Genomic DNA, 23,997 nt, shown 5'->3' with positions numbered 1-23,997 from the left:
ATGCATGCATAAATGTATAAATACACAAATAAATAAATAAATGCATGAATAAAAACAGAAATAAATAAATAAATAAATGTAGAAATATTTATTAATTTAATTATTTAATTATTTATATATTTATATGCGTATTTATTTATTTATTCATTTATTTATTGTTTTGTCATTTTTCGTCCCTCATATCTATGTGGACGCACATCAAATTCTATATTTTGGTAAAATGGAAGTTTGAGAGAATCAGTGGCTAAGGGAACATTTCAATGAATGAATTATTTTTTAGTTCTTTTTCTGGTTCTCCTTGTCTTCAGGATCTGGCAATGGGCACAGATGCTGAGGGAGAAAAGATCAAGGACCCCATGAGGGCCATTGTGCCCGTTCTACTGGATGCCAACGTCACTGTGTTTGACAAGATCCGCATCATCCTGCTCTACATCTTCCTTAAGAACGGTGAGGCACGGCTCTCTCAGTAGCGAGTTTTGAAATGACTCAGTATTGTTGGGAGTTATGGAAAGTGCAAGGAAGTGGAAATGATTTTGTGAAACATTCCCATTTCAGATACTAATCATTATCCAGTTTGTGATACACTGCAAAAGAATGCCCATTTTAATTTTTCATTTGATGATGTAGTTAGAATGTTTTCATGTAATAAATTTTAAAATACATGTGTAGAGAGATAATTTCTTTTCTTTTTCCAATGCAGTTTCACCTGTTAACCTATTTAAACACATCATGTCAATCCACTTATTTCAAGATTATCACTTGTGCTGAAACAAGTGACATAATTTTGAAATAAGTGGGTTGAAAAAACTCAGTTAGGTTTATTGGAAATGGAAATTATGGAAATGGAAATGATCTCACACCTGTGACAGAGACTGTGTCCATACCACTCATCAGTTTTTATTTGTGGCTGCATGCATAGCACTGTCTGTGTGACTGTGCATACTTTAATGCATGTGTGTGCATGTACCCACTAATGTGCATTGCTGCATGTATGGGTTGAATATAATGTATGTGCTGCATGTGCTTGTGTGTGTATTTGTCTGTGTGTGTATGTGCATGTGTGTGTGTGTGTCAGGTGTGAGTGAGGAGAACCTGTGTAAGCTCCTTCAGCATGCCAACATCCCACCAGAGGACAGTGACATCATCTCCAACATGGCCCACATGGGCGTGCCCATTGTCTCTGAGGTGAGCCGCCCCGTCCCAGGACCAGCTTACCAAGCTTGGCCCCTTACTTACAAAACACTTAGTTCAGTCTGAAAAGCTGGACCTGTTTTACATCTGCATTCACCTTCTTACAGCAATTCATATTGGTATCGGCCATTAGGGCTCAGCAATATATCAATATAAAACTGATATTGTGATATAAGACTAGAAATCTTCTGGGATTTTGGATATGGGAATATTGTGATATGGTCTAAGTGGTGCCTCGTCCTGGTTTTAAAGGTGTTACAGTGAATTTTCTGGACTGATCAGACTGTTGTCACTGGTGAAAGCACCAATAGTCATTCATATAGTATTGCCACAGTATCGATATTGAGATATTTGGTCAACAATATCATGATAATTGATTTTGTCCATATTGCCCAGTCCTGTCAGGCACTGTAGGAACATATTGGATACTGTTGTTGGCCTCAAAACACCATATTGCTTCATCCCAACCCATTTGCATATCTTAGTAGCAATGCATATTGATAGGAAACCTGAATTGCAAAATACTAATACTACTACTACTAATAATAATATTAATAAAAGATTTATTTTTTAGAGGAAATAAATCTACCAGTGGGATGAGCTCATTTCACTGGTTTCCAACACAAATAAACCTGTTCTTCAGTGTCAAGTGAAGTGAAAACAAACAAGTGAAAAAATGCATAAACATAATTATCCCAGCCTAATATTAGCATTTTTACTTGTCTGAAGACAAATAATATTTTTAAGACTGAATGTAAGACTGGATCTCTGGAGCAGACACAAGTGAGACATTTTTGAAACAGGATGTATTGACATGTGAACTGTGAAAAAACTCATGAGTGACTGATCTGTTTCTGCTCTCCACAGGGCACCGCCAAGAAGACCAAGAAGCCTGAACGTAAGGAGAGAGTCAGCGAGCAGACCTATCAGCTCTCCCGGTGGACTCCGCTCATCAAGGACATCATGGAGGTACTTCTCAGCTACTGTTGTCATGGCCTCAACACTGCCCAGTATGAGCACAGTTCATTTATTGGACAGTTTGACTGGATTAAGGTGGTTATTTATAAGAATGCTAGCTGCGGCGAAGTCCACCTCAATGGCAGGAGGCTAAGAAAAATGGGTGAACTGTCCCTTTAACAAGACTGGTGTACTTTCTCTGTCAGCCTGTGTTTTCCCCAGGTAGTCACACTCTCAGTCTTACACTGTGATAAATATCCATCGTTGTGACATCCATCTTGTCTTTCTACAGGACGCCATTGAGGACAAGCTTGACCCAAAACAGTACCCATACATTAGCCAGCGACAAGTGTCCTCCAAATCCAGCGCTCCATCCAGGTAGGGAGTCAGTCCTGTGCACTGTAGCTAAAGCACAGGTAACACACTTCTTCATCTGATGGCTTAGAGTGTGATTTATACTCAAAAATTAAAATCAAGTAAAGTGTTTGCAGAGTGCACACACTATCAGCTCTGCATTAACTTGTCATTCTTGGTATTGATTGCATTTTCTTGTGGTAAAAATAGTCCCCTTCTTGCAACAGGAGTCTCATTTCACAGTATCATTTGTTTCAAGAGCATTGTGGACTGCAGTGGACAGAAGAAAGCAAGATGTGAATATTTTGTTTTATTCCATCACTCTCGTCCCGCAGTGCTCGCTATGGCAACTGGCACAAGAACAAGGGTCCCACAGAGATGAAGACGGGGCCCAGGATCATGGTCTTCATCATCGGAGGCATGACGTACAGTGAAATGCGTTGCGTCTATGAGGTCACCCAGGCCAACGGCAAGTGGGAGGCCCTTATTGGTGAGTGTACTGAATATATAATAGTTTCACTAAAACAATATAGTTTTTGAAGGTCAACAATGATCCTTCTGGATTGAAGTTGCTGATAACTGACATTTTGAATATCTCCCTGTCAAATATTTCGTGTTTCATCCAGAATTGTATCCTTGTCAGGGTGGAAACACTTTTGAAACAGCACTGAGACCATCACTGAAACAGGATGATCCTGTTACTAACAATTTAGTTCGATATCAATAATTTTTTGAAGCCTGAATTTAAATTTGACTATTTTGATGCCCATGTTTTTTTACAGTCGATGTAATATTGATCACTTCTTCAACAGATATTTAACCAATCAAACTGTTTGATGTCTATCATATCAGTTTATCGTAAATGGCCTGTATTGTCTCCAGATATTGGCCTTCAGCAGTCTGTCTTAACCTAGTTTGAAGTTCTGACTAACTGAACATAACCGAGTTTTCTGTGTCAGTATTTCTCTTCTGATCATGAATTCACGACACCCGACTTAAAGAGGTTTGACAATATATTTCATAACATTATTTTAATCAGCATGGAGTGACAGCATCACAGTATGAAGCAATAAAAGCTGGATAAATCCTCCCGAGCACTTGGATCTTGCTGATGCGTTCAAATGGCGTGGAGATCGGCGGAAACCTTATATTTATGTTTCCCCTGCAGCTGATTCAGCAGCTTGTGCGCGCTTGCTTTCTCTGTAATGGCATTAATCACACTCTGTCGGAGAGCTGATACGTTGAAGGGTGTCGGGGAGAATGGATACGCAGACAGTGGCAGGAAGGGAAAAAGAACAACTGAGTCGGCAGAACACAATGGCAGTTCAAATTTGAATTAGGACAGTACTTATGATGACTTCTCAGGAAAGTCTTATTTGGTAGAGATGTTTGTTTTTGCGTTTGAAAAGTTCACTTTCATTTGTCTTGTTAAATACTTTGTAGCTCTGCTTTGATAAGAGCTCTATGGAAAAAAGGGTTATTGTAATTGGATGCATTGTATTATATTGTACTGTAAGTAGAAGTAGTAATCGGCTATGTAATAAGAATTATCATAATCTTTAGCTTTAATCTTAAGCTTTCCAAAAAAAATTCCTCCCAGAAAAAAACTGTCATTACCACTACTAATAATCAAAATTGACTTGTTTTTTTAGTTTATTTTTATTTATTTATTTATTGTGTGCAAATAGTTGTTTCATGCTCAAATATATGTTCTGTTATTTCTTGCAAGTTGTAGGCAGTTTTTTCCATGTGGTGAATATCTCTTTTTGGAACATCTTTTTGCATGTTTGATGTCACCGATATATTTTTCCACAGGGAAGAAAACATTTAACAGCCTTTCAATCAGAGCCCTGTAGGATGCAGAGCTGAGTTTTCAGGCTTTGTTCCCTGTAGGTTCCACTCACATACTCACCCCAACCAAGTACCTAAAGGAACTGCAGCACCCAGACTTCCTGGACCCCAACGCCCCGCCCGAGGGCCCCGAGGAGCCGCCTGCAGAGTGAAAACACTGAAGTAAACTACACACAAGTCATGTTGTGATTTGTGATTCCCAGTGTTGGCCCATGTCGACCTGCCTGCCCGCTGTCCTGAGTATGACTGATCCCCCCCTGCATTTGTATTAATATCATGAATTTAACTCACGTTCTTATCCTGAGGAACTTACATCAAGTGAGCAGATGGGGGTTCAATGTCGTGCTGTAGGACAGTTTGACCTTTCCTTTACGTGACAGACTCTCCAACCATTAGATCACTTTGCTGCCTGACCCTGTGCTGTGAACTTTGCATCCTATTCCCTGTGAATCAGTGTATCTTCCCTGTTGATTGTCCTGTCAGTCATCTTACCCAGGAAGAATGCAGACATCAAATGCATCCATGTGTCCCTGGTAGATGACTGGATCTGCCGCTGCCACTCTAGCATACACAGCACTGACTGATAATAGGCTCCATAACACTGCACTGTGCAATATGTGACAGTATCTCAAGTAAGAAAATGACAACTTATTGCAGCTTTAAAGCTAAAAGATGAGTGATATTAAAGGGATAGGTCACCCATTTTGAAAAAAAAAAAACAAACAAACAAAAACATTACTTCAGTTACTTTATCATTTCATTTATTTCACTTACTTGATCATTAAACGCAAATTGTGTTTGTATAACAATTGGAGAGAATTTATTTTTAAGAAGCTGGGAGGAAGTCCACCTCTGTGGCAGGACTGGCCAGCACTCAGTAACAAAGAGAGGAAGATAGCACCACTACTGTCCTACAGAACAGCTAGGGGGGAAGAGAAATAATATCACAGCTTTCAAAATGGGTGAACTTTCCCATCAAATATTATGTAGCAAAAGCCTTGTGTAAAATCAGTACACAAAATATGATTCAAAATAGCATATTGTTGGGACTACTTTAGCTTTTTCCATATGACATGAAGTGTGTCAGACTGTCACATGATATAGTTTGAAAATAAACTGGCTAGCTTCAGCTATATTAAGTAAACAATATTTCATTTTCAAAATCTATGCAAATGGCACACATACAGGGCAATGGAAATGGCCGTTTACCAGGGACAGATGCATTATTTTGGTACCTGTGTTCTCATCATTTTACTCCAAATTCGGAGTTTGGAGACATGATGTACATTTCTAGCCTTAAGCAGAAAATTGTTGTGTCCTTACAATGAAAACCTTATTTTTCACACACTGCAGTATCTCCGACAGCGTGTACAGTGGTGCTGAAGGAGGCTTCATAAAGCCAAGGCGGGGGGGATTTTCTCAGACTGCAATCCTTTAATAAGCTGGAATGTTTAAAATCACCAAAACTGGAGATATGAGTTTTTCACATGACAGCAGCAATCTATGATCTTTCAGTTTTGATTATGATATATGACGGTGTGGTTTCTCGGTTGTCGGCTGGGCCAGTAAAACACCCTCCAGTCATCTGCGTTCTCTTCAGGTGTTTGTCTGTGTGGCCCGTGTTGCTGTGCTGTGCTTCATTCCCCGTCTTCAGTCCCTGCAGGACGTCTTTGTGATTTGTTTCTCCAAACTATTGCTGTTGTGCTGTTTTTCTGTTTTCTTGTGAGTGTGGTTGCTCTGTTCTTTTACTGTATGTCACTGTGACTCTGCCTCTCAGTGTCTGTCTTGTACCTTTGTGGAAGACATTTTGTGGTTGTATTTTTATCCATGTGTTGACAATAGCATTTCTCCAGCATATTATATCTTACAATAAGTATTACAATAAGCAAACAACACTGTATTTGTTCTTTACCAAAACTGATCTTGCCCCATGTTGCATATTATATTATGTTATCCTTTCTTTAAAGGAAAACGCTGAGTTTAAGGGATATTGTCCTTTAGGTCAGCTGTTAAGTGATGAGAAAATACACACCAGAATTATTCATGTGCCCCAGATAAGTCATTGGCTCCAGCAGCAACACTAGCATGCATTAATCCACTACACAGATCTCCAATCTGACCTACCAGGGATGATTTTGGTGTGTGAGTCCTTATTCTCATGAAATAATTAGTTGGGGATGTTTGGATGGAGGTTTTTGTTTACATTTTAAAAATAGTGAAGCTCGTCTGGTCTTCTTGGACACACGTTTTTGGAGGCAGAACCAGAAGATCTTATATATATAGAACTTTAATAGAAGCACTTCTGTGTCAAGATGGTAGCAGCTGTCAAGATAGGGGGACAACAACAGAGGCTACTGGTACTTGCATTGCTTTAAAATGAGGTTACATCAGCTAACGTGAAAACATTTCACCGTCATCTCAGGTCAGCCTCCCTCTCGTCATCCGTCTTGCAGCTGCATGTGCTGTCTGACTGAACGTGAAACACAATGAGAAATTTTGTCACTTGCTGTCATAACAGAGCCAAGTGCCATTGTTACTTGAGGCCAGGGCTAAGATGTTGCTGTGATAGCATGCTATGCTACACAGCAGCTCTGTCTGTTCTTATTTCCATTGCAAGCAACTCCAAGTTGGTTGGACAGGGTGACAAAGGATCTACAAGGCACTGTGAGAACACCGCAAAACAAATATTTTCAACTTTTCTGCTTAGTGTGCACTTAAGAAACAGCGAACGCATAGTTGAAATCCACTGAAATGAATTAAAAGAATTAAAAAACATCAGTCTGAATGCACCTTTCGGCCAGAATGACTTTACACGAGCAAATATTGCAGGACATCTCACATTTTGCTGAATTATCAAGCTCATCTTGCATCAAGTGCACACATTTTAGGATGAAGCAACAACATGTCGAACATGTAGACGTCACAGGTCACAGGTCTGACCTCACAGGACTAGATCCTGCAGGATAGAAAGCCAAATGATAGATAGATAGATAGATAGATAGATAGATAGATAGATAGATAGGTATACTTTATTGATCCCAGACTGGGAAATTCACATGTTACAGCAGCATCATCAATAAAAAAAAAAAATAAATAAATAAAAAAAAATTAAAAGTATATACAATAGAGACTAAATATGCGAAATATATACACTAAAGACAATAAGGGCTAAGTATATACAATAAAGTAGCCTGAGAATATGAGATGTTTAAGTGTTGAAATGTAAGAAATGTAAGATATACTGATGAAAATAATAAATATGAAAAATGAAAAATACAGATAGTAGATGGTATCAATGAAAAATACAGATAGTAGATGGTATTGGTCATTAAAATGGGTAAATGGGTCATTAGTGTAGATTTTTGCACATACATACATGCAGATGGACTGTACATGTATAAAAAAATTCCAACATGCTGAAGAACTATCTAGACACGTCCCAGTCAGGAGATTGGGAAGTGACGTGCTCATCCTCTGGTGCTATGGGAACAAAGATGTGCTAGTCCGATCTTATTTGTCTGAGCGTGTCTGGGATGCCTGAATCGGCTGTGATAAATGTATGGTGTGCTCCTGGCCTTAATGATTTTCTCCTGTCATTTCTGTGTTTCAGGATCAACTGAGATCCTCACCCCTGTACGCCTTCTGAAAACCCTCAAAGATTTGGAGAAACAAGACCAGGCAAGCTAAGAACCTTCTGTTAGTGCCCCCCCCCACCGCTCGTGTAGCAGATACAGAGCGCCGTATACACAGCCCGAGCCATCACCGTCGTCCTCCTTCCCTCTGCATGAGATGTCGAAACAAAAAACATGTACTCCACTCATACCCCACGTGTAGTCTTAATGTTATAGACGTTTCCGTCAGCCAGTTCAGTCACAAACCAAATTGTGTTTTCGAGCCACCAATGTGTTGAATCTTATGAGTGTGTAGACGTCCTCCGGCTTGAGTTTATTAAACTTTATTGGAAGAGCAGAGATTGGATTTGTGTTGAATGTCGACTGTATTGTGTTGGGGTGGATGGGGACTTTCTCAAGATATTTCCCCCGTTTTCTCTTACAAAATAATTTGATTAGATGTCTGGATGAGATTCAGGGAGAGTGGGTTGAAAATTAAGGGCGAATGTATATTTATGTATGTCTATCACTTCAGTCCTTTAGTTATTAAGGAGGAAAATGGGCTTTTTTGTCATCGCTGAAATTTCACTTCTCACTGAAAAGACTCACTTATTTCACACATTTGCTTCAACCAATAGTCCCATGAACGTTTATTGTAATCTCTTCCACACCAATAAAAATGGCCTGTCAGTTTCCTGTATTCTGTTGGTTCATGTCCTTGGTGAAAATAGATAGTCAGCATATAATTATTTAGCAGATTACATAGGAGATATGCCATACTGTGTAAATGTCTGCAGTGATGTGTCTGACTTGACATTTCTGACTGGAAATGCCAACGCGAAGCCACCCTGACAGCTGATTCTGCTGCAAGTGGATCACTAATGCCGGGGATTTGGTGATTTGACAGATGCTTATTTATTACTTCATTGTTTTTCCCTGTCCAGGTGCATTGTCTCCGTTGTAATTCTTTTTTTTTCCCTGTAGAGATTCAGTTTCCTTGCAGTTCCCCGTGTTTGACCATAATGTTGTCATGCGAGCTTACATTGTTCTTGTTGTAGTGACTCTTTGTAACTAGCGATCCACTGTATATGAAGAGAGATATCAGTGCTATCAGAAGTCTATGATTCTGTGTGAACATCCATGAACAGTACTTGCTGCGTTATGTATGTTAAACTTAATAAAGTGGCTTCCATTAAACTTTAACTTGGTTTATCTCGATGTTGCTTTTTTGTCTGCGCTGACAAGAGGGATTTTCAGTCTCTGCAGGACTAACCTGCTTATGTAAAGGTTAAGTAAGAATATTGTCAATGTCAGTATGACAGGTCATTGAACAAGTGATGCAGTAATACCTCATGAGGCCACTGGAGAGAGCCTCTGCCACATCATTTGATGAAAGCCCTTCAAAACACGGCCAGTGAAGCTCATCTGTTACTGAAAGCTTGAAGCCTGTGAACTCAGCAGTCACAGAGACTATTTTTAGTAGTAATTTTCCACAATAGCTGCACCAACATCTTGATCAGCATGATTTTGCATGGCATGCCATAAAAGATAAAGCAAGAACAAAAAGGAATTATGACTTGTTTGGATTTCCAATCAGAGCATTAAAAGACCGTGCTTCGCAATGTGGTGAGAGCTCGGTATTCAAATGCAGAAATCCTCTCATCAGTTCCCAGAAATAAATTCCCACCTGCACAGTGAAGCATTAATCTGCCTGAAGAGTAAACAGTTACAGCCAAGCCATTATATTTCCTTTTTAGAAATCCTGTGCCAGTGGTGCTCTGCCATCTCCTTGGTACAACCTGCGTTTATGCAATCATGTAGTGTGCTCAAGGCCACAGGGAGGGAGGCGGTATAAGATGTTCTGAGTCATTTCAACACTATGGAAACCAGTATTATTATTATTATTTTTTTTTTTTTCACAGAAAAAGCATTCAACATCTGAAAACATGTCCATGTCTGCTGAGGTAGCACCCGGTGGAATACAACACAAGAATCGGCTTATATAACACCAATATAGCCACCTTGTCAAGCATGTACACAGGGAATTCTACAATGCATGAGTTTTTTTAAGTCTTTATTCCATTCCTTTTCTCCAAATGCATGTGTGCAGACGTGAGGAAAACAGTGTCAAGCATTTGCCAGGGGGGTAAGCGTTTGATTACCCCCCCCCCCCAGTACTGTAGAGCTTGTTGTGCAGAAGCAGCAGCTCTGCTATAGTCCAGCACCGTTCTCTCACAGCGTATTGCCATATTTCTCTCTGACAAACAACCTGTATACAACAGAGAATGAGGAGGCTGCAGATAAGATACTGAGGTTACATTGGAGGGGTCACATATTCCAGTCTAGTATCTCATGGGGCTTGTCCATTTATTCTAGTGCTTCACTGCAAAAAAAAAAAAAAAAAAATGTTCACCTTAACAAGCCATGCAGTCTTGTACGGAGCCTTCAACTCTCCTTCCCCTTAGGAGAAGTGAAAGACTGCCAGCAGAATGACAAAATTCACAAGTTGGAGAATGTTTGTGAATATGGTGATAGCATTTTCAAACAGAGCACATCACTCGCTCCACTGTTGCTGTTTGTTACTTTTACTTTTTTGGGGCAACTTCACATATTTTTTCAAATCTTATCAAATTTTTTCGAATAAATTATTTCTTTTAGTAGTAGAAAATTCAGATGATCCAATGCAGAGCAATAGTCTTATGTTGCTGTTTAAAACAATATTGACAACATTTTTCTCATTTTTCAAAATTGGTGAACTATCCCTTTCCTATGAGGTCGTTTGATGTTTGGTGTTAGCAGTTCAATATCTGATAACTGACTGACTCTGGCCACTGATGCCAACAGGGCTCCAGAAGTGCAAGAGTTTCATGTAATTTCAGCTTCTCAAGCCATCATCACTGCAGAAATCTCTCACCATTTTGCACTTTTTGAGCGCAATTTTGCAGTAACGTCTTGTTAATGGGCCGTTATTATCTCGGCTGGCTCACTTCCATTTTGAGGCTTTTGTATTGCCCTGACAAATCAGCGTGCAGATTCCTCTGTCATCTAACGTTGGTGTATGATTCATGTGAACCTACGCTAACAGCTATTTTGGCAAGACAGGTGCAGGATCAAACAGTTGCCTACAAACTGTCAGCCCCTTTTTTCCTCTGAAACCCAGTAACCAAAATACATTTGCTTGACCAAAACTATAACTGTACATCGCTGGATTTTGTTGTCTCTTGATGTTAAATGGTATTTAATTTTGCCTTATTTTGCTGTATCATTGGAAAAAAAGTGGAAACATCTCAGATTTCTGTCAGGTTTATCACTTCCTTTTCGAGAAAAATGATTTTAAGATCCAATGCCTCAGTAAAGGAGCTGTTAAGATGAACATTTTTTTTTTTTTTTACAGTGTGAGAGCTCTGGCAGGAGATGGGAGGAGGAACACATAGGAGATGTTAGCAGCTACATCAGCCACAAAGGGATTATATAATTCTGTGTAAGTTGGACAAAACTGTCTAACCTCTTGCCATTTACTATATACACATCTATAAATCTATATACAATATTTTGTCTATACAGGGGTAAGATATATTATTTCTGGACAGACTGCATTCACAAAAAACAAAAAAACAAAAAAAAAAAACAAAACAGAAACAAAAAAAAAACAATCTCATTTATACAGCATTCGGAATATAATGCATGTGTAAACATTAATAATGATGCTGAGTGTCAGTCCATCAACACCTTGGCATGACTCACATCCTGTCGCTCAGCTTCTGCTGTCTCTCCAGCGTTTTGCCTTTACCTCTCACAGTAGCAGGATTGTGTAATTAGAGTACAAAAATATGACTGCAATGATCCCAAAATACTTTATTATTTTTTCCTCAACTTGGATAACTGCATTCTACTGTATTACTTTGGGAATTATGAAAAAAAGAATATTAAAATATCATCTCAGCCTCATTAAGTGAACAACCCTTTTTGAAAGGGCAGAGCAAAAGAAAGCCACATGCCACTGATTGTCCTCCTCTCCTCCACACTGCAGTGGTTTTCAACCTTTTGGGTTTGCGGCACCAAAAAGCAAAATGATGGCCACTATGTTGCAAGCACTGGCATGCAGTTAGGTGATTAATTTGCGTATTAGAAATATAGTTTTAGACATTCCCTAGATCATTTTGTGACTCCTAAACAATCATCTCAGGATGGCCCAGCCCCAGGTTGAAAACCACTACACCACAGTACAAACAGGCCGATAATGTAGGCAGTCAGTGAAGGTAATCAGTGATGTGGTTGAAAGTGACCTCACCTAAACTCACTTTTTTAATAGTTTACCACCTTTTTAATTGGATTATCTCATCTCTTTGTACTAACTTCATAGTGTATGTCATAGTTTTTTAAATCAACCTGATGGAAGTTATAGGAAGATGCCAAGATATTCATCAAATATGATTGATTTCTTTACATTGGTGGTTTTTTGAAGTAGGATGATCACTAACTGGAGGTCATAATAGACTCAACTCTTTATATACCACTGCATCACAGCAGGTACTGATAAAGTTTTCCCCCCAGTTACATTTTTGGAGCAATCAACCAAACATTCATATCCAGGTTCACTAAGATTTCATTGTGAGAACAATTAACACCGTTCTTTGTGCCTCGGTTGTCACAGAGTTTTTGTCTTATTGACTTAGACAAGTTGTGCAAATCAAGTTGTGCCGCAAAAATACGCCCTCGAAAAGAGCAGTGTGTGTGCAAGCAGCTATCGCCCCCCGTCCCCTTCATCACCTAATGCCCGTACCCTTGCACCCTAAAGCTGCTTTAAATCAGAATGCTTTGGAAGATGCATTTTTAGGTTCTGTAATTTCAATGAACACATCTACAGCAACATAATGCAAGAGCGGTGAAAGAAAAAGTGTCAATAAAGGAAAATGAAAGACAGAAAAGCTCTCCTGTGTTTGCCTTTATAACACAGGAATTATCTTGAATGATAGCAGCCAGGATTCTGAATGGCCAAACACTTTGTTCCACCTCCATGGGATCTTATTATGTTTCAGTAATTTTGGGGCGAACTGGTACTGTGTGGTGACACTATCAATTTCCCTGCTCTTGATAGTCTGGGTCTGATTTCTCTAATGTTCACACCTTGGGGTGTCACCAGGAGAGTGACACCCCAACCTGAACAGTTTAACCGTGCATCAACAGCCCACTGACTCATTACCACTGATTCAGTCTCAGTCCTCATTAGTACCCCATAGGCCGCCGGATATGGATATGCTAATTAATATAAGACCTTCACTGATCTCAGCTGCAGGGTATATGGGCAAGACATGAACTAAAACGAAATGTATGCATTTAAATTATAGAACTGATGTGTTCCACCCTTGGAAAAGATCAACCGCTCTTATGCTGTACATGTTCAGTGTTACAAAAAACTCATGTAGTGACTTTTAGGCTAAATATTCCAACTATCATACAACTAATGTTGCCATAGAATAACTATTAAAGTAGCTGTGGCAATGTCACTAAAATACTAAAGACTTGGATTTATAAAATGGATTTATAAAGAGTGACTATGATCTGAATTAAACATATATATCTGCTCTTGAAAGAAAAGCACCATTTTTGCTTAACATGAAGGAGCTGCTAATGTACAGATTCAGAGATTGGGGAGGTTTGATTTCCGCACTAACTGACTGATTGATTAAAGAACCAAAGGCTTCGCTTGAATATATCCTCATGATAAATTCTCCCTATTAAGGCAGAGTATTTCACATGCTGTATGTCTGTCAGTGTATTTTCCTATGATATGCTGGTTGGGATGGGAGTAATGATGGATTTCTTTTATCCCAAAGACAAATTGGGGTAATTCTACCAAACCTGAGTCAAATAGTGTGTGCAAAAAAAAAAAAAAAAAAAAAAAAAGTTCAATTTCCTTGGGGAACCAGATGGGTGGCATTTATCCAGTTATTAGGCTACTGCATCAAGACAATTTATACAGTGTCACAGAGCTGCTCTTGAGACAGAAAAGATCTCATTACCTGAGTTACAAGGATTGGAAATAATACAGAATATTTTGCGAGGTGTTAACTGGAACACTGGTGTTGTCTGAGAAAGACGGTAACACTTATAGTCACAGCCTCCAAACTCGAGGTTGCAGTGAGACTGAAACTGGGTGTACCATCACACTTTGAAGTCAATTTATTGTTTTGTGCCAAAGTGCCACCCTAGATAAAAGTGAATGTCTGTGGTGTCTGTGTAGCTAGCAAAGACTGTCACTATAGTTTAGGTGCATGTTTCCAACATTGTATGTAGGGGAGTGCAAAACCTCAAAAACTGGTTGGTCTGCTTGGCTGAATTTCTTTTACTATTTTGCAGTTGATTTCTAATGACATTTCCAATCACATTTCTGACTAATTAAGATTAGGCTCAGGCCCAGGCTCCACCTTTGACACCAAAAAAGGTAATCTAGGGTTACTAAGGTGACCGTGCTGACCTTCCAAGTTCAGACAGTCCTTGCTAGACTGACCTCCGTGGTTCCCAACCAAGTCCCCAAGGACCCCCTGTCTTGCAGGTTTTTGTTCCAGCTCTACCCTTTCCTACCTGATCCCTTTAAGGGCTTCATGCTGATTGGCTGAAACAGATCTACCTGAACTGGGTGTGCATGAATGTGTATGGACCTTAATTAGGTCAGGTGTGCAAGAGCAGAACTGGATCCTACAGCACATGGAGTCCTTGAGGACTGGGATGGGAACCACTAGGTAGTCTAGCTACCCTGCTGACCTTCAAAGATGTTGAGCTTGGTCAATGCCATTTGTAGTTTTGACATGTTGTGATCACAGTTCCTTGCATGTCGTTTAAATTAGCTAATTTGAGTAAAAAAAAAAAAAAATGCAGCTCTGTGACTAAATTGATTCAGGTTTAACTCAGTAAGGTTATTTCTCTAGAGCAGCCCTGCGTCCCAGGAATATCTGTGCAACTGAATCACAGCCCACCTTCTGGTAAGCTATGCTGTCATTGTCTAAACTCTTTTCATGTCACCTATTGTGGCAAGGCCCTATATTTGTCCCCATGAAACTCCAAGTATTATTTGCAAACACTATCTGACCTTGGTATGGCAGATACGGCAATAATCAATCTCCCTTCTTCAATTTAAGTTGTGCAAAACTTTCAAAGTGCAGTCAATCCCACACATCATTTTCATTTATCCATTCCCTGAAATTTGATAGAAGATCTGAGGGCCATGATTAGAGGGCACCATCATATGGTGATCATACGGTTCCCTCCAAGCAATACTATCTTCTTAAGCCAAGCTGCATAAAGTGCAAAGTCCCCACACTAGAGCCCTGGGTCAACCACCAGGAAGTCAATGTGGTCCTTCTCTTTGGTCTTGAAGGCCTCGGCAATGATCCGGGCTGCATCCTTGTGCTCCCGACCCCTCAGGGAAATGCCGTTGACCTCCAGGATGACTTGACCCACCTTCAGCTGGCCACAGCTATGAGCCGAGCCTCCTTTCTGCGGACGGGGGAAGAGGACAAAGAAGGCACACAACATTTAGATGTATTTAGAAGGAAATGAGGAGCCAGAAGATCAGTGAGAGACTGAGGAAACATGAAAAATCACTGCCAGACGATGACTAAAACAAGGGATTTCTCAGCAGAAGGTCTGTCTGTGTGTGCTCTGGTAGGCTGAAGCATCCTTACGAGGATAGAGAGAGGAGGAAAAATTCTCCAAAGTGAGAAGATTTTTTTTTTTTTTTATTGTTTGCTGGTTCAACAGTACACATGAAAAGGATATTTTTGTCCTGTTTGCACCCCTGCTCTTACATATATTTAGAAAGTAGTGAAAGGAATGGAAAAAATGTTCAGCTGTTGAGGAAAGTGGAAGACAATCGATGACTAAGATGAATGAATTGTCAGTCCCTTCTGTGTGTGTGTTAGAGTGCGGATCGGGCCATATATTTTTGTCCCAAGCGGACTTGAGTCCGAGAGCATAGTAACTGAGACCCCAGTCCAGCACTATACAGGAAGTGCCCAGGACAGACAGTAGGTCCATCATGTTTATTTCTATCACTACCTGACCTGAACCCTAACATAATTTCTAAATTTTTGTCTGACCCCAGCCCGACCTGTTCAGTCCTGATGTGTCCCAATAGGCGTGAGTCAGGTATCCATGTGTCTGTGTGCAAAGTGTACACTGACAATTAGCTGCTCCCCTACTGGGAGCTTAACAAAGCCCTAAGGTTAATCTATCCATCCATCCACTAAACTGTCCTCCACTCCTCATATGGCTGAGACTGAAAACACAACGACTGCCAAAATTGCCTTATTTAATTTAATCCTCAACACAAAACATGTTTATTTGCTGCAGCATCCAATTACAAAGCCACAGCTGAAAATATCACCAAAATGCACAAAGGCTGATAATAATGAGCTTTGAATGCTCAAATTTAAGAAGAAACTCTGGGTGGGTAGTGAATTAGACACCCAGACTGTGGTTGTACAGGGCAGCTTCCCGTTCAGTGAGAATATCTGCTGTCAGTTTGTCAATCCATCTGGTTAACCCTTTGAAACAGGAGCACACTCAGTCGATTTCAGATATTTCACAAATTCACAAAATAAAAAAAATAAAAAAATAAAAAAATAAATCACCATGAAATTACCATAAAAAATCATTTTTTTTTTACATGACAGAGAGAAAATTAAAAGATAATTGCCATAAAATTTGGAAAACAAAAACAATAAATTACTACAAAATAACCAAACTTGAAAATAAAAACAAACCAAGAGAAAGTATAAAATTGTCATAATAATGGACAAAAAAAATGAAACTAAATGAATGAATACAATAAAATAACACAATAAAAGTAGTGAAACACACACAACAAACAGTCAGCACACGACCTGAGTGACTGCACTGAGAACAGAGCAGCTGATGGTTATTAAGCCACAGCCCTCTGGTGTGATGGGGATATAACTGGCTAATTGTGCACGTATCCCTGCTCGATGTCACACTGATTATAGGCGGCGTTGCGTTTGATGAAGCTGCTGATGGCTGCATTGGCTCATCAGTGTACTGACTGACATTCCCTGTCATCCACTGCCCTGAGACTCGTGGAAGCAGGCGCAGGGGAGGCATTGTTATGGAAATCTCACACAGTCACGAAAACTCAAGGCTGTCCTGCTTATAAAAGAAAGAGAGAGGTGGGGGGGGGGGGTGAGGCTGAGGTGACCGGCTGCAACTCATTCAGCGATGGCACTCTCTGACTTTCCTTGTCACTGGACTTAACAAAAAAAAAAAAAAAAAAAAAATCCTGGAAGCAGATTGCTTTAGAATGCTGTTACTGCAAAACAAATGCAAATGAACGCTAATACTGGTGCTGAGGGCAGACTGAGGGTCCATTGGAGTACGAAGGAACATGGAATTGTTCTAGAAGCACGTAAGGATTTTGGTCAAAATGATGCAGAAGTGGCTCCTCTATTCTGACGCTGATCTACTAAATGTCAAATCGTTATCATATGATGCAGTTGCTTGTATTTCTCACCTATTGAAGAACTGATCAGCTCTACACTGGCTGTCAATAGGAAGCCCTTATAACCTGAACTCATTCAAAAGTGACTGTGTGACTGGATTCCACATGGGTATGCATGAATATGTGTTCTCTTTATTCTTATTATGGAGCAAACAGGTTGGGGGTGATAAAGGTGAGAAGGAAACAAAGAGTAACAAACTGCCCTTAATGTCATGTTAACAGAACAGAAAAAAAATGTATGAATATAACAGACTACCCTATGCTTTAGGACTGGTGGAAGGACAGGTGTAGAGGAGTCTGTCCTTATTTTTCCTGCTCCTTAGTATGGACCAGTGTCTCAAGAGCCCACGCGCGCTGTTTTGCTATATACCTCAGCCTTGAGCTGAGAATTCAAAACGGCGGATTTCACTGAAAGGTTACACGTCATATTATGGCTTGTCTCAGTGTCCCATGACAGTGTAATTGCTTTTCAGAGGCATCCTGACAGGAAAAAAAAACATGTGGGAGGAAAAACTGAACTTTTGTTATTTTATGGATTTTTTTGGTTATAAAAATAGTGCAGTCAAAGATGTTGTGCATCAACACAAAACATCAGGCATCACCGGATTCAGTTATCAGTATTGGCTTTGAATGAATCACATGAATCCTACACCGCTGCCCTCTCACCTGTATGGTGACTATGCGTGGCAAAGGCTGGCGTGTGTTGGCTCCCCCTTCTATAGCGATGCCAAGGGTGCTGGCATTTTTCAGCACTCGTACCAGGGTGGTGGTGGGCCCCTGGACCGGGGAGCCAGTCTGCGGGACATCAGACAGAGACACAGAGATGAATCTGTCACTGTTGCAACACTTCGTAAATGGAGATCAAACAGCACATTGTCAGTGGTGGTTGTAACCTGCCGGGAAAAAAACGAATTCGCTTAATAGAACAACAAATGAGTGTGAGAACATTAAGGCTGTTTGAGAGTCTAATGTAGTATGCTTCTCTGTAGTTAACACCTTGTTTGACGCCATCTGAATGGTGATGATGCAGTAAATGCCACCCATCTGCTGCTCTAATTAGGTTAGAGCCTGCCAAGGATGATGGTTAAATTATGCTGTGGTTCAGTTCTATGAAAAAAGTAACTTGGACAGCCTTAAAGGATAAGGCACTGCAGTCACACAGTTACAGACACAAATTTCAGCTTGCTGAGCCAATGGAGTATTAAAGGAAGGAGGGGATGGAGTGTAATGCACTGTCCAAACACAATGTTGAGGTATCATTCTTCTGGGTTTTTATGTTTTGAATTCACATCAATGCAGAATAGAAAATATATACAGTGCACTGCAGAGGTTTTGAGCTACCGAGTGCTTTCTCAGGCCTTGCAGCTGAAACGTCTGTTTTGTCCATTCTGTACTGATGTGTTTGTGCATGCACACCAATTTGTCTTCTTTGTTCTCACGATAATGTCCTAACATGCTCTGTCTGGATCGAGATTATCGCAGCAGACTCCAGAAAATTCTTGGAACAGCTTGATTTGAATTGGAAACAAGTTCAATTATGTTTTTGTTTTTCCACATGTAACGGAAAATGAGAGACGTCACCCCTCCATCAAATGTGACTTCCACAAATCAGGTCTGTTCTTTCCTGAGCTTCTTTTGGAGAGATACAAGTAAATAAAAGTAGCACTATAGCGAAAATTTAATCTTTATATCTTTGCAGCAATTTTTCACACCACTCCCATAATCCTCCTCTTGTATGCAAATAAAGGGAAAGAGAATGCATCTCTGCCTTCTTCATCTACTAACTTTGATGGACTTGCTGCCATTCAGCAATATGCTAAATCTTGTTATAACTGTAAAACAAGACAAAACAGGCCGTGGCGTTCCAAAATAAACTTTGTTGTATAAGCACTGCTCAGCATGTAACAGCCTATAAGCTGCTTAAAAAAATGGCGGTGTTCTCCATAAAGGAGATGAAGGCAGCTGGTGCACAGGGAAGGCAGAGAGCTGAGATCAAATTCAAATAAAGTGATGATAAATTATTTATAAATTGATCATTAATTAGGTGTATGAGTCACTGTGGGACTAGGCACAATCTGGACTTGTTCTCCTGATGAGAGACAGATGAAATGATTTGAAACCCAGGAGCCCGTGGGCGTGCTTTTATTTCAAAAGGTTTTATTTCACCCTCTCAACAAAATTCACTTCATTTCCTCTTCTTTTTAATTTTTCCTTTATTGTACAGTGTGAATTGTTTAGTGGGAATCTTCTTGGGGGATTTTCTTGTAATTTTGAATATAAATTCATAATTATTACAAATAGTTGTTCGTTTTTTTTTGTATTCTTTTGTTAATTTAGTGATATTTTTGTAAAAAATGTTTTTTGTTTGTTTGCTTGTTTTGCTTTTGTTATTTTCTAGTCCTTTACTAGATAATTTCTTGCTGATTGGATTTTGAAAAACACTGAGTGAATCTGCACAGCTTTCAGGGGTTAAAAACAAGAAATCAATCCAACATCACTGATCTGAGTGTGAGCGTGAAGCCCTCACCTGTGTGGAGGCTGACGGGGCCGGTGCATGGGCCCCTTGCGGCTCCAGCTGGCCCTGCTGACTCTTGCTGGGCCGGGGGCTGCCGTCCTTACTGAGCCCTCCGGCCTCAGCGATGTCCACCCCGCTGTCCTCACTCAGAGTCTGGCCGCTGTCTGACAGCTGGGACAGCGTGGCTCCTGGACAGGACATGAACATACAGTGAAAACCCAGTGTTTCCCCTACAGAACCCCCCACCAAGAAATTCAAATTGTAGATTTTTAAATTCAAGTTGTAGATTATTTTTTTAATTCCATGATTTAACTTTTATTGTAACCAAGAGGACTGATAATACATGTTCTTTTTATTAAATAAAAACTAACTGTAATTTGCCCAATTTCAGAGTGTAATGCGTTGCTATGGTTTCATTACATTCATATAATGCATTTGTCCTCTCCTCTGCAACAGGTGAAAACCTCGTAAACTGATGATGTGATTGCTGGTGTCTGCAGCAAACCAAAATGTTTTCCTACATCTGGAGTTACAATACTTCATTTATAACAGTGTTTTGTCACACAGTTTACCTTTATCCAACAACTGCAGCTCTTATGAGCTCAATAATGCAATTTCAATCATTTTGGACTAACTGCCCAGCCTTTTCTTTAAGAAAATTAAACATTCTAGAATTATAAAATAACATTATCCTGAAAAATGTTAAATGAAACGGCCAAATTATTGAACATGACAGTGTGAAAATGAAGTAAGAATAGAGTGACATGTTTGTTATGTCTGTATAAGAGACAATATCACTTACTGAGGTTTTTTTTTTTTTTTTTTTTTTTTTGTAGTGCTCTCCAAAAATGTTCACTTTAACAAGTAAAATTACAAGTAATTTTTTTTTTTTTTTTTTCCAGGGCTGGGTCAGTAAATGTTAGTATCTTGAGAGGAGGCAGACTGAGGCAGATTCTCTCACCTGTTTTAAGAAAAATAAATTATAAGACTAAATCCTGATTAAAATAATAGTTTTATGCTGTATGGCCTCATTAATATGTGATTGTCCTGTGGCACCACACTGACTGGAGGTATACACACACACACACACACACACACACACACATACACACACTCAGCTGCCCACCTCTCTGCTGGGGTCTGCAGTCTGCAGACAGCCGGTTCATGTCCGTCATGGTGGCTTTCTGGTTGAGGGAAGGCGAGCAGGGCCGGTCAGGACTACAGGGTGGGGCGGCAGGCATGATGAGAGAGGGACAGGGGGAGGGACACGGAGAGGGATGGGGGGATGGATGAGGGGACGGCATGGGAGACGCAGCTTTGGAGGAGCATGCAGACTTTGATAAGATGGAGGACTTGTCGCAGGAGCCGGATCTGGAGGAGCTCCTGACGGACACCTCTGGTTTAACGCCGCTGGTAGAGTCCCGGTGGTGCAGGAAGCCCGGGCAGGTGTGGTGTCCTGAACTGGGCTGGTTGTGGTGGGTGGGATGCTGAGCGTGGTGGTGGGCGAGGTGGGGGTGGTGGTGCTGATGGTAGGGGTCGGAGGTGGAGAGCTTCAGGGAACTTTGGCAGGTGTGGTGCAGGGAGCTGAGCGAGGTGTGGTGGCCTGCGCCGGGGCAGGCATGGTGGCTGGGCGCTGAGGAGAGCTGGTGGGTGGGGGGGAGTGATTTGAGCGACTTGTGGAGGCAGTCCTGGAGCAGCCGGGTGGGGCCGGAGAAGAGCACGCCGGAGCCTGGCTGGACTAGCCTGGCCGGGGTCCTCCGGCTCAGCTCCTTCTCCCGGGACAGTCTGCTCTGGGCCTGGGGAGGAGCAGGCCTGAAGGGAGGAGGGGATTCATGTGAGCACTGCACTTCATCCTGCAAATGAAAACAAGACAACACTCGATTAGAACAGGCTGGAACCCTCTGACCCTAGCAATCAAACAGGTGACACTTTAATTGGACTGTCTAATGTTATTATTTAACCCCCTGAAATCTGCGCACTCACTTCATTTCTTTCAAAAACATGTGAAAAAAGTTTCTGCTTTAACACGTTATTAGTTTGATTAAAGCATGATTACCTTGTGATTAACTCTGATTAAATGATTAATGACTTGACAGCCCTGATTTAAACGTTAGATCAGTGATGCTGTATCAACATCTGATTGCTTGTGTTTAAACAGAAGAGCATTTAGATGCTTGTGAAAAAGTATTTAACCTTTTGAAACCTGAGCAAATTAAGTATTAATTAGCAAACAACTGGTAAGATAGATAGATAGATAGATAGATAGATAGATAGATAAAACATCAGAAACACATTTTCCATAAAAAGAAAAAACAGTATTGATTTTTCTAATGACAGGAAAACTATTAATTATTGTATGTATTTTATATATACAGTACAGGCCAAAAGTTTGGACACACCTTCTCATTCAATACGTTTTCTTTATTTTCGTGACTATTTACATTGTAGATTCTCACTGAAGGCATCAAAACTATGAATGAACACATGTGGAGTTATGTACTTAACAAAAAAAGGTGAAATAACTGAAAACATGTTTTATATTCTAGTTTCTTCAAAATAGCCACCCTTTGCTCTGATTACTGCTTTGCACACTCTTGGCATTCTCTCCATGAGCTTCAAGAGGTAGTCACCTGAAATGGTTTTCACTTCACAGGTGTGCCTTATCAGGGTTAATTAGTGGAATTTCTTGCTTTATCAATGGGGTTGGGACCATCAGTTGTGTTGTGCAGAAGTCAGGTTACTACACAGCAATTTTCCGGACTGACTGACCTTCATTTCTTAAAGTAATGATGGCCACTCGTTTTTCTTTAGTTAGCTCATTGGTTCTTGCCATAATATGAATTTTAACAGTTGTCCAATAGGGCTGTCGGCTGTGTAGTAACCTGACTTCTGCACAACACAACTGATGGTCCCAACCCCATTGATATAGCAAGAAACTCCACTAATTAACCCTGATAAGGCACACCTGTGAAGGGAAAACCATTTCAGGTGACGACCTCTTGAAGCTCACTGAGAGAATGCCAAGAGTGTGCAAAGCAGTAATCAGAGCAAAGGGTGGCTATTTTGAAGAAACTAGAATATAAAACATGTTTTCAGTTATTTCACCTTTTTTTGTTAAGTACATAACTCCACATGTGTTCATTCATAGTTTTGATTCCTTCAGTGAGAATTTACAATGTAAATAGTCATGAAAATAAAGAAAACGCATTAAATGAGAGGGTGTGTCCAAACTTTTGGCCTGTACTGTACATATATTCAAACTTAAATTACAAAACAATATTTAATAAATTCTCAAAAAAACATCCCCCCTAAAGTGTTGATACTAAGTTCATTAGACAGGTTAATATGAAGTTACATATCTCCACTGAGTCAGCTGAGAAACACAGCTCACAGAAAAGCTGACACTCAGTTAACTCTGGACAGGCCAAATAAAGTGCCACCACAAACATGGAAGTTTAATTAAAATTTCAGAATGCAGTGGTGAGATGCATCATTCCTTCAAGTTTTGCCAAAACTGGATCAGTTGTGTCGGAGATGCCGTGTGTGACACATCGATGAATATGAATGAATAATGCAACACCACCCTTGGGCCAATTAGTCTAATTTAGAACCAGAATAGAGTGGTGAAATGGATCATTTCCCACATTTTCATCAGGATCGGATCAGTAAAGCAGGAGATACTGGGCGTCAGACAGATGGACAAACAGATGGAGACAATCCGCACCCTCTCCTTCCCCCAAATTTAACTGCATTGAAACATAATTAATCCCTATAGTAGTTTTGCTTCTGATCGACGGCTCATGTGTGTGAATTCCAGCAAGTGAAACAAAGGAAGATACGTACCAATGCAATATCTTGTAAGGCATTAGTGTTCTCCTCTAGCTCTTTGTCTGTCCTGCCACTAACGGAGCTGTCAGTCTGAAAGAGACACAGAAGCATTGCTCATGTGAAAGCACTGCAGCACCTCAGGGCTCTGCTCACTGCCTACCACAGTGATTTGCACA

The 23,997-nt window shown here is 40.3% G+C and overlaps 2 protein-coding genes across 4 annotated transcripts in view; one reads left to right on the top strand and one right to left on the bottom strand.

Annotated features, from left to right (window-relative positions):
* The window catches only part of stxbp1b (syntaxin binding protein 1b), a 30,238-nt gene extending 21,062 nt beyond the window's left edge, over nucleotides 1-9,176 (top strand). The window contains exons 14-20 of one of the 2 annotated variants that reach the window (XM_030059917.1): nucleotides 309-447; nucleotides 1,076-1,185; nucleotides 2,059-2,160; nucleotides 2,441-2,526; nucleotides 2,838-2,992; nucleotides 4,396-4,515; nucleotides 7,964-9,176. In XM_030059917.1, coding sequence (XP_029915777.1) covers nucleotides 309-447; nucleotides 1,076-1,185; nucleotides 2,059-2,160; nucleotides 2,441-2,526; nucleotides 2,838-2,992; nucleotides 4,396-4,505 — 702 coding nt within the window. In that variant the 3' untranslated portion in view covers nucleotides 4,506-4,515; nucleotides 7,964-9,176. The remainder of the gene's footprint in view (nucleotides 1-308; nucleotides 448-1,075; nucleotides 1,186-2,058; nucleotides 2,161-2,440; nucleotides 2,527-2,837; nucleotides 2,993-4,395; nucleotides 4,516-7,963) is intronic. The other variant, XM_030059916.1, reaches the window with a different exon arrangement.
* Nucleotides 9,177-11,832: 2,656 nt separating this feature from the next.
* Nucleotides 11,833-23,997, bottom strand: part of whrnb (whirlin b) — an 84,603-nt gene continuing 72,438 nt past the window's right edge. Inside the window, exons 8-12 of one of the 2 annotated variants that reach the window (XM_030059913.1) lie at nucleotides 23,837-23,911; nucleotides 21,120-21,846; nucleotides 20,006-20,181; nucleotides 18,145-18,273; nucleotides 11,833-15,461 (exon numbers count right to left, since the gene is read on the bottom strand). In XM_030059913.1, coding sequence (XP_029915773.1) covers nucleotides 15,285-15,461; nucleotides 18,145-18,273; nucleotides 20,006-20,181; nucleotides 21,120-21,846; nucleotides 23,837-23,911 — 1,284 coding nt within the window. In that variant the 3' untranslated portion in view covers nucleotides 11,833-15,284. The remainder of the gene's footprint in view (nucleotides 15,462-18,144; nucleotides 18,274-20,005; nucleotides 20,182-21,119; nucleotides 21,847-23,836; nucleotides 23,912-23,997) is intronic. The other variant, XM_030059914.1, reaches the window with a different exon arrangement.

The sequence above is a fragment of the Myripristis murdjan genome, chromosome 9, assembly GCF_902150065.1.
Source record: "Myripristis murdjan chromosome 9, fMyrMur1.1, whole genome shotgun sequence".
NCBI lineage: Eukaryota > Metazoa > Chordata > Actinopteri > Holocentriformes > Holocentridae > Myripristis > Myripristis murdjan.
Note: the sequence above shows the minus strand (reverse complement) of the source record. Positions and strands in the feature narration are given on the sequence as shown.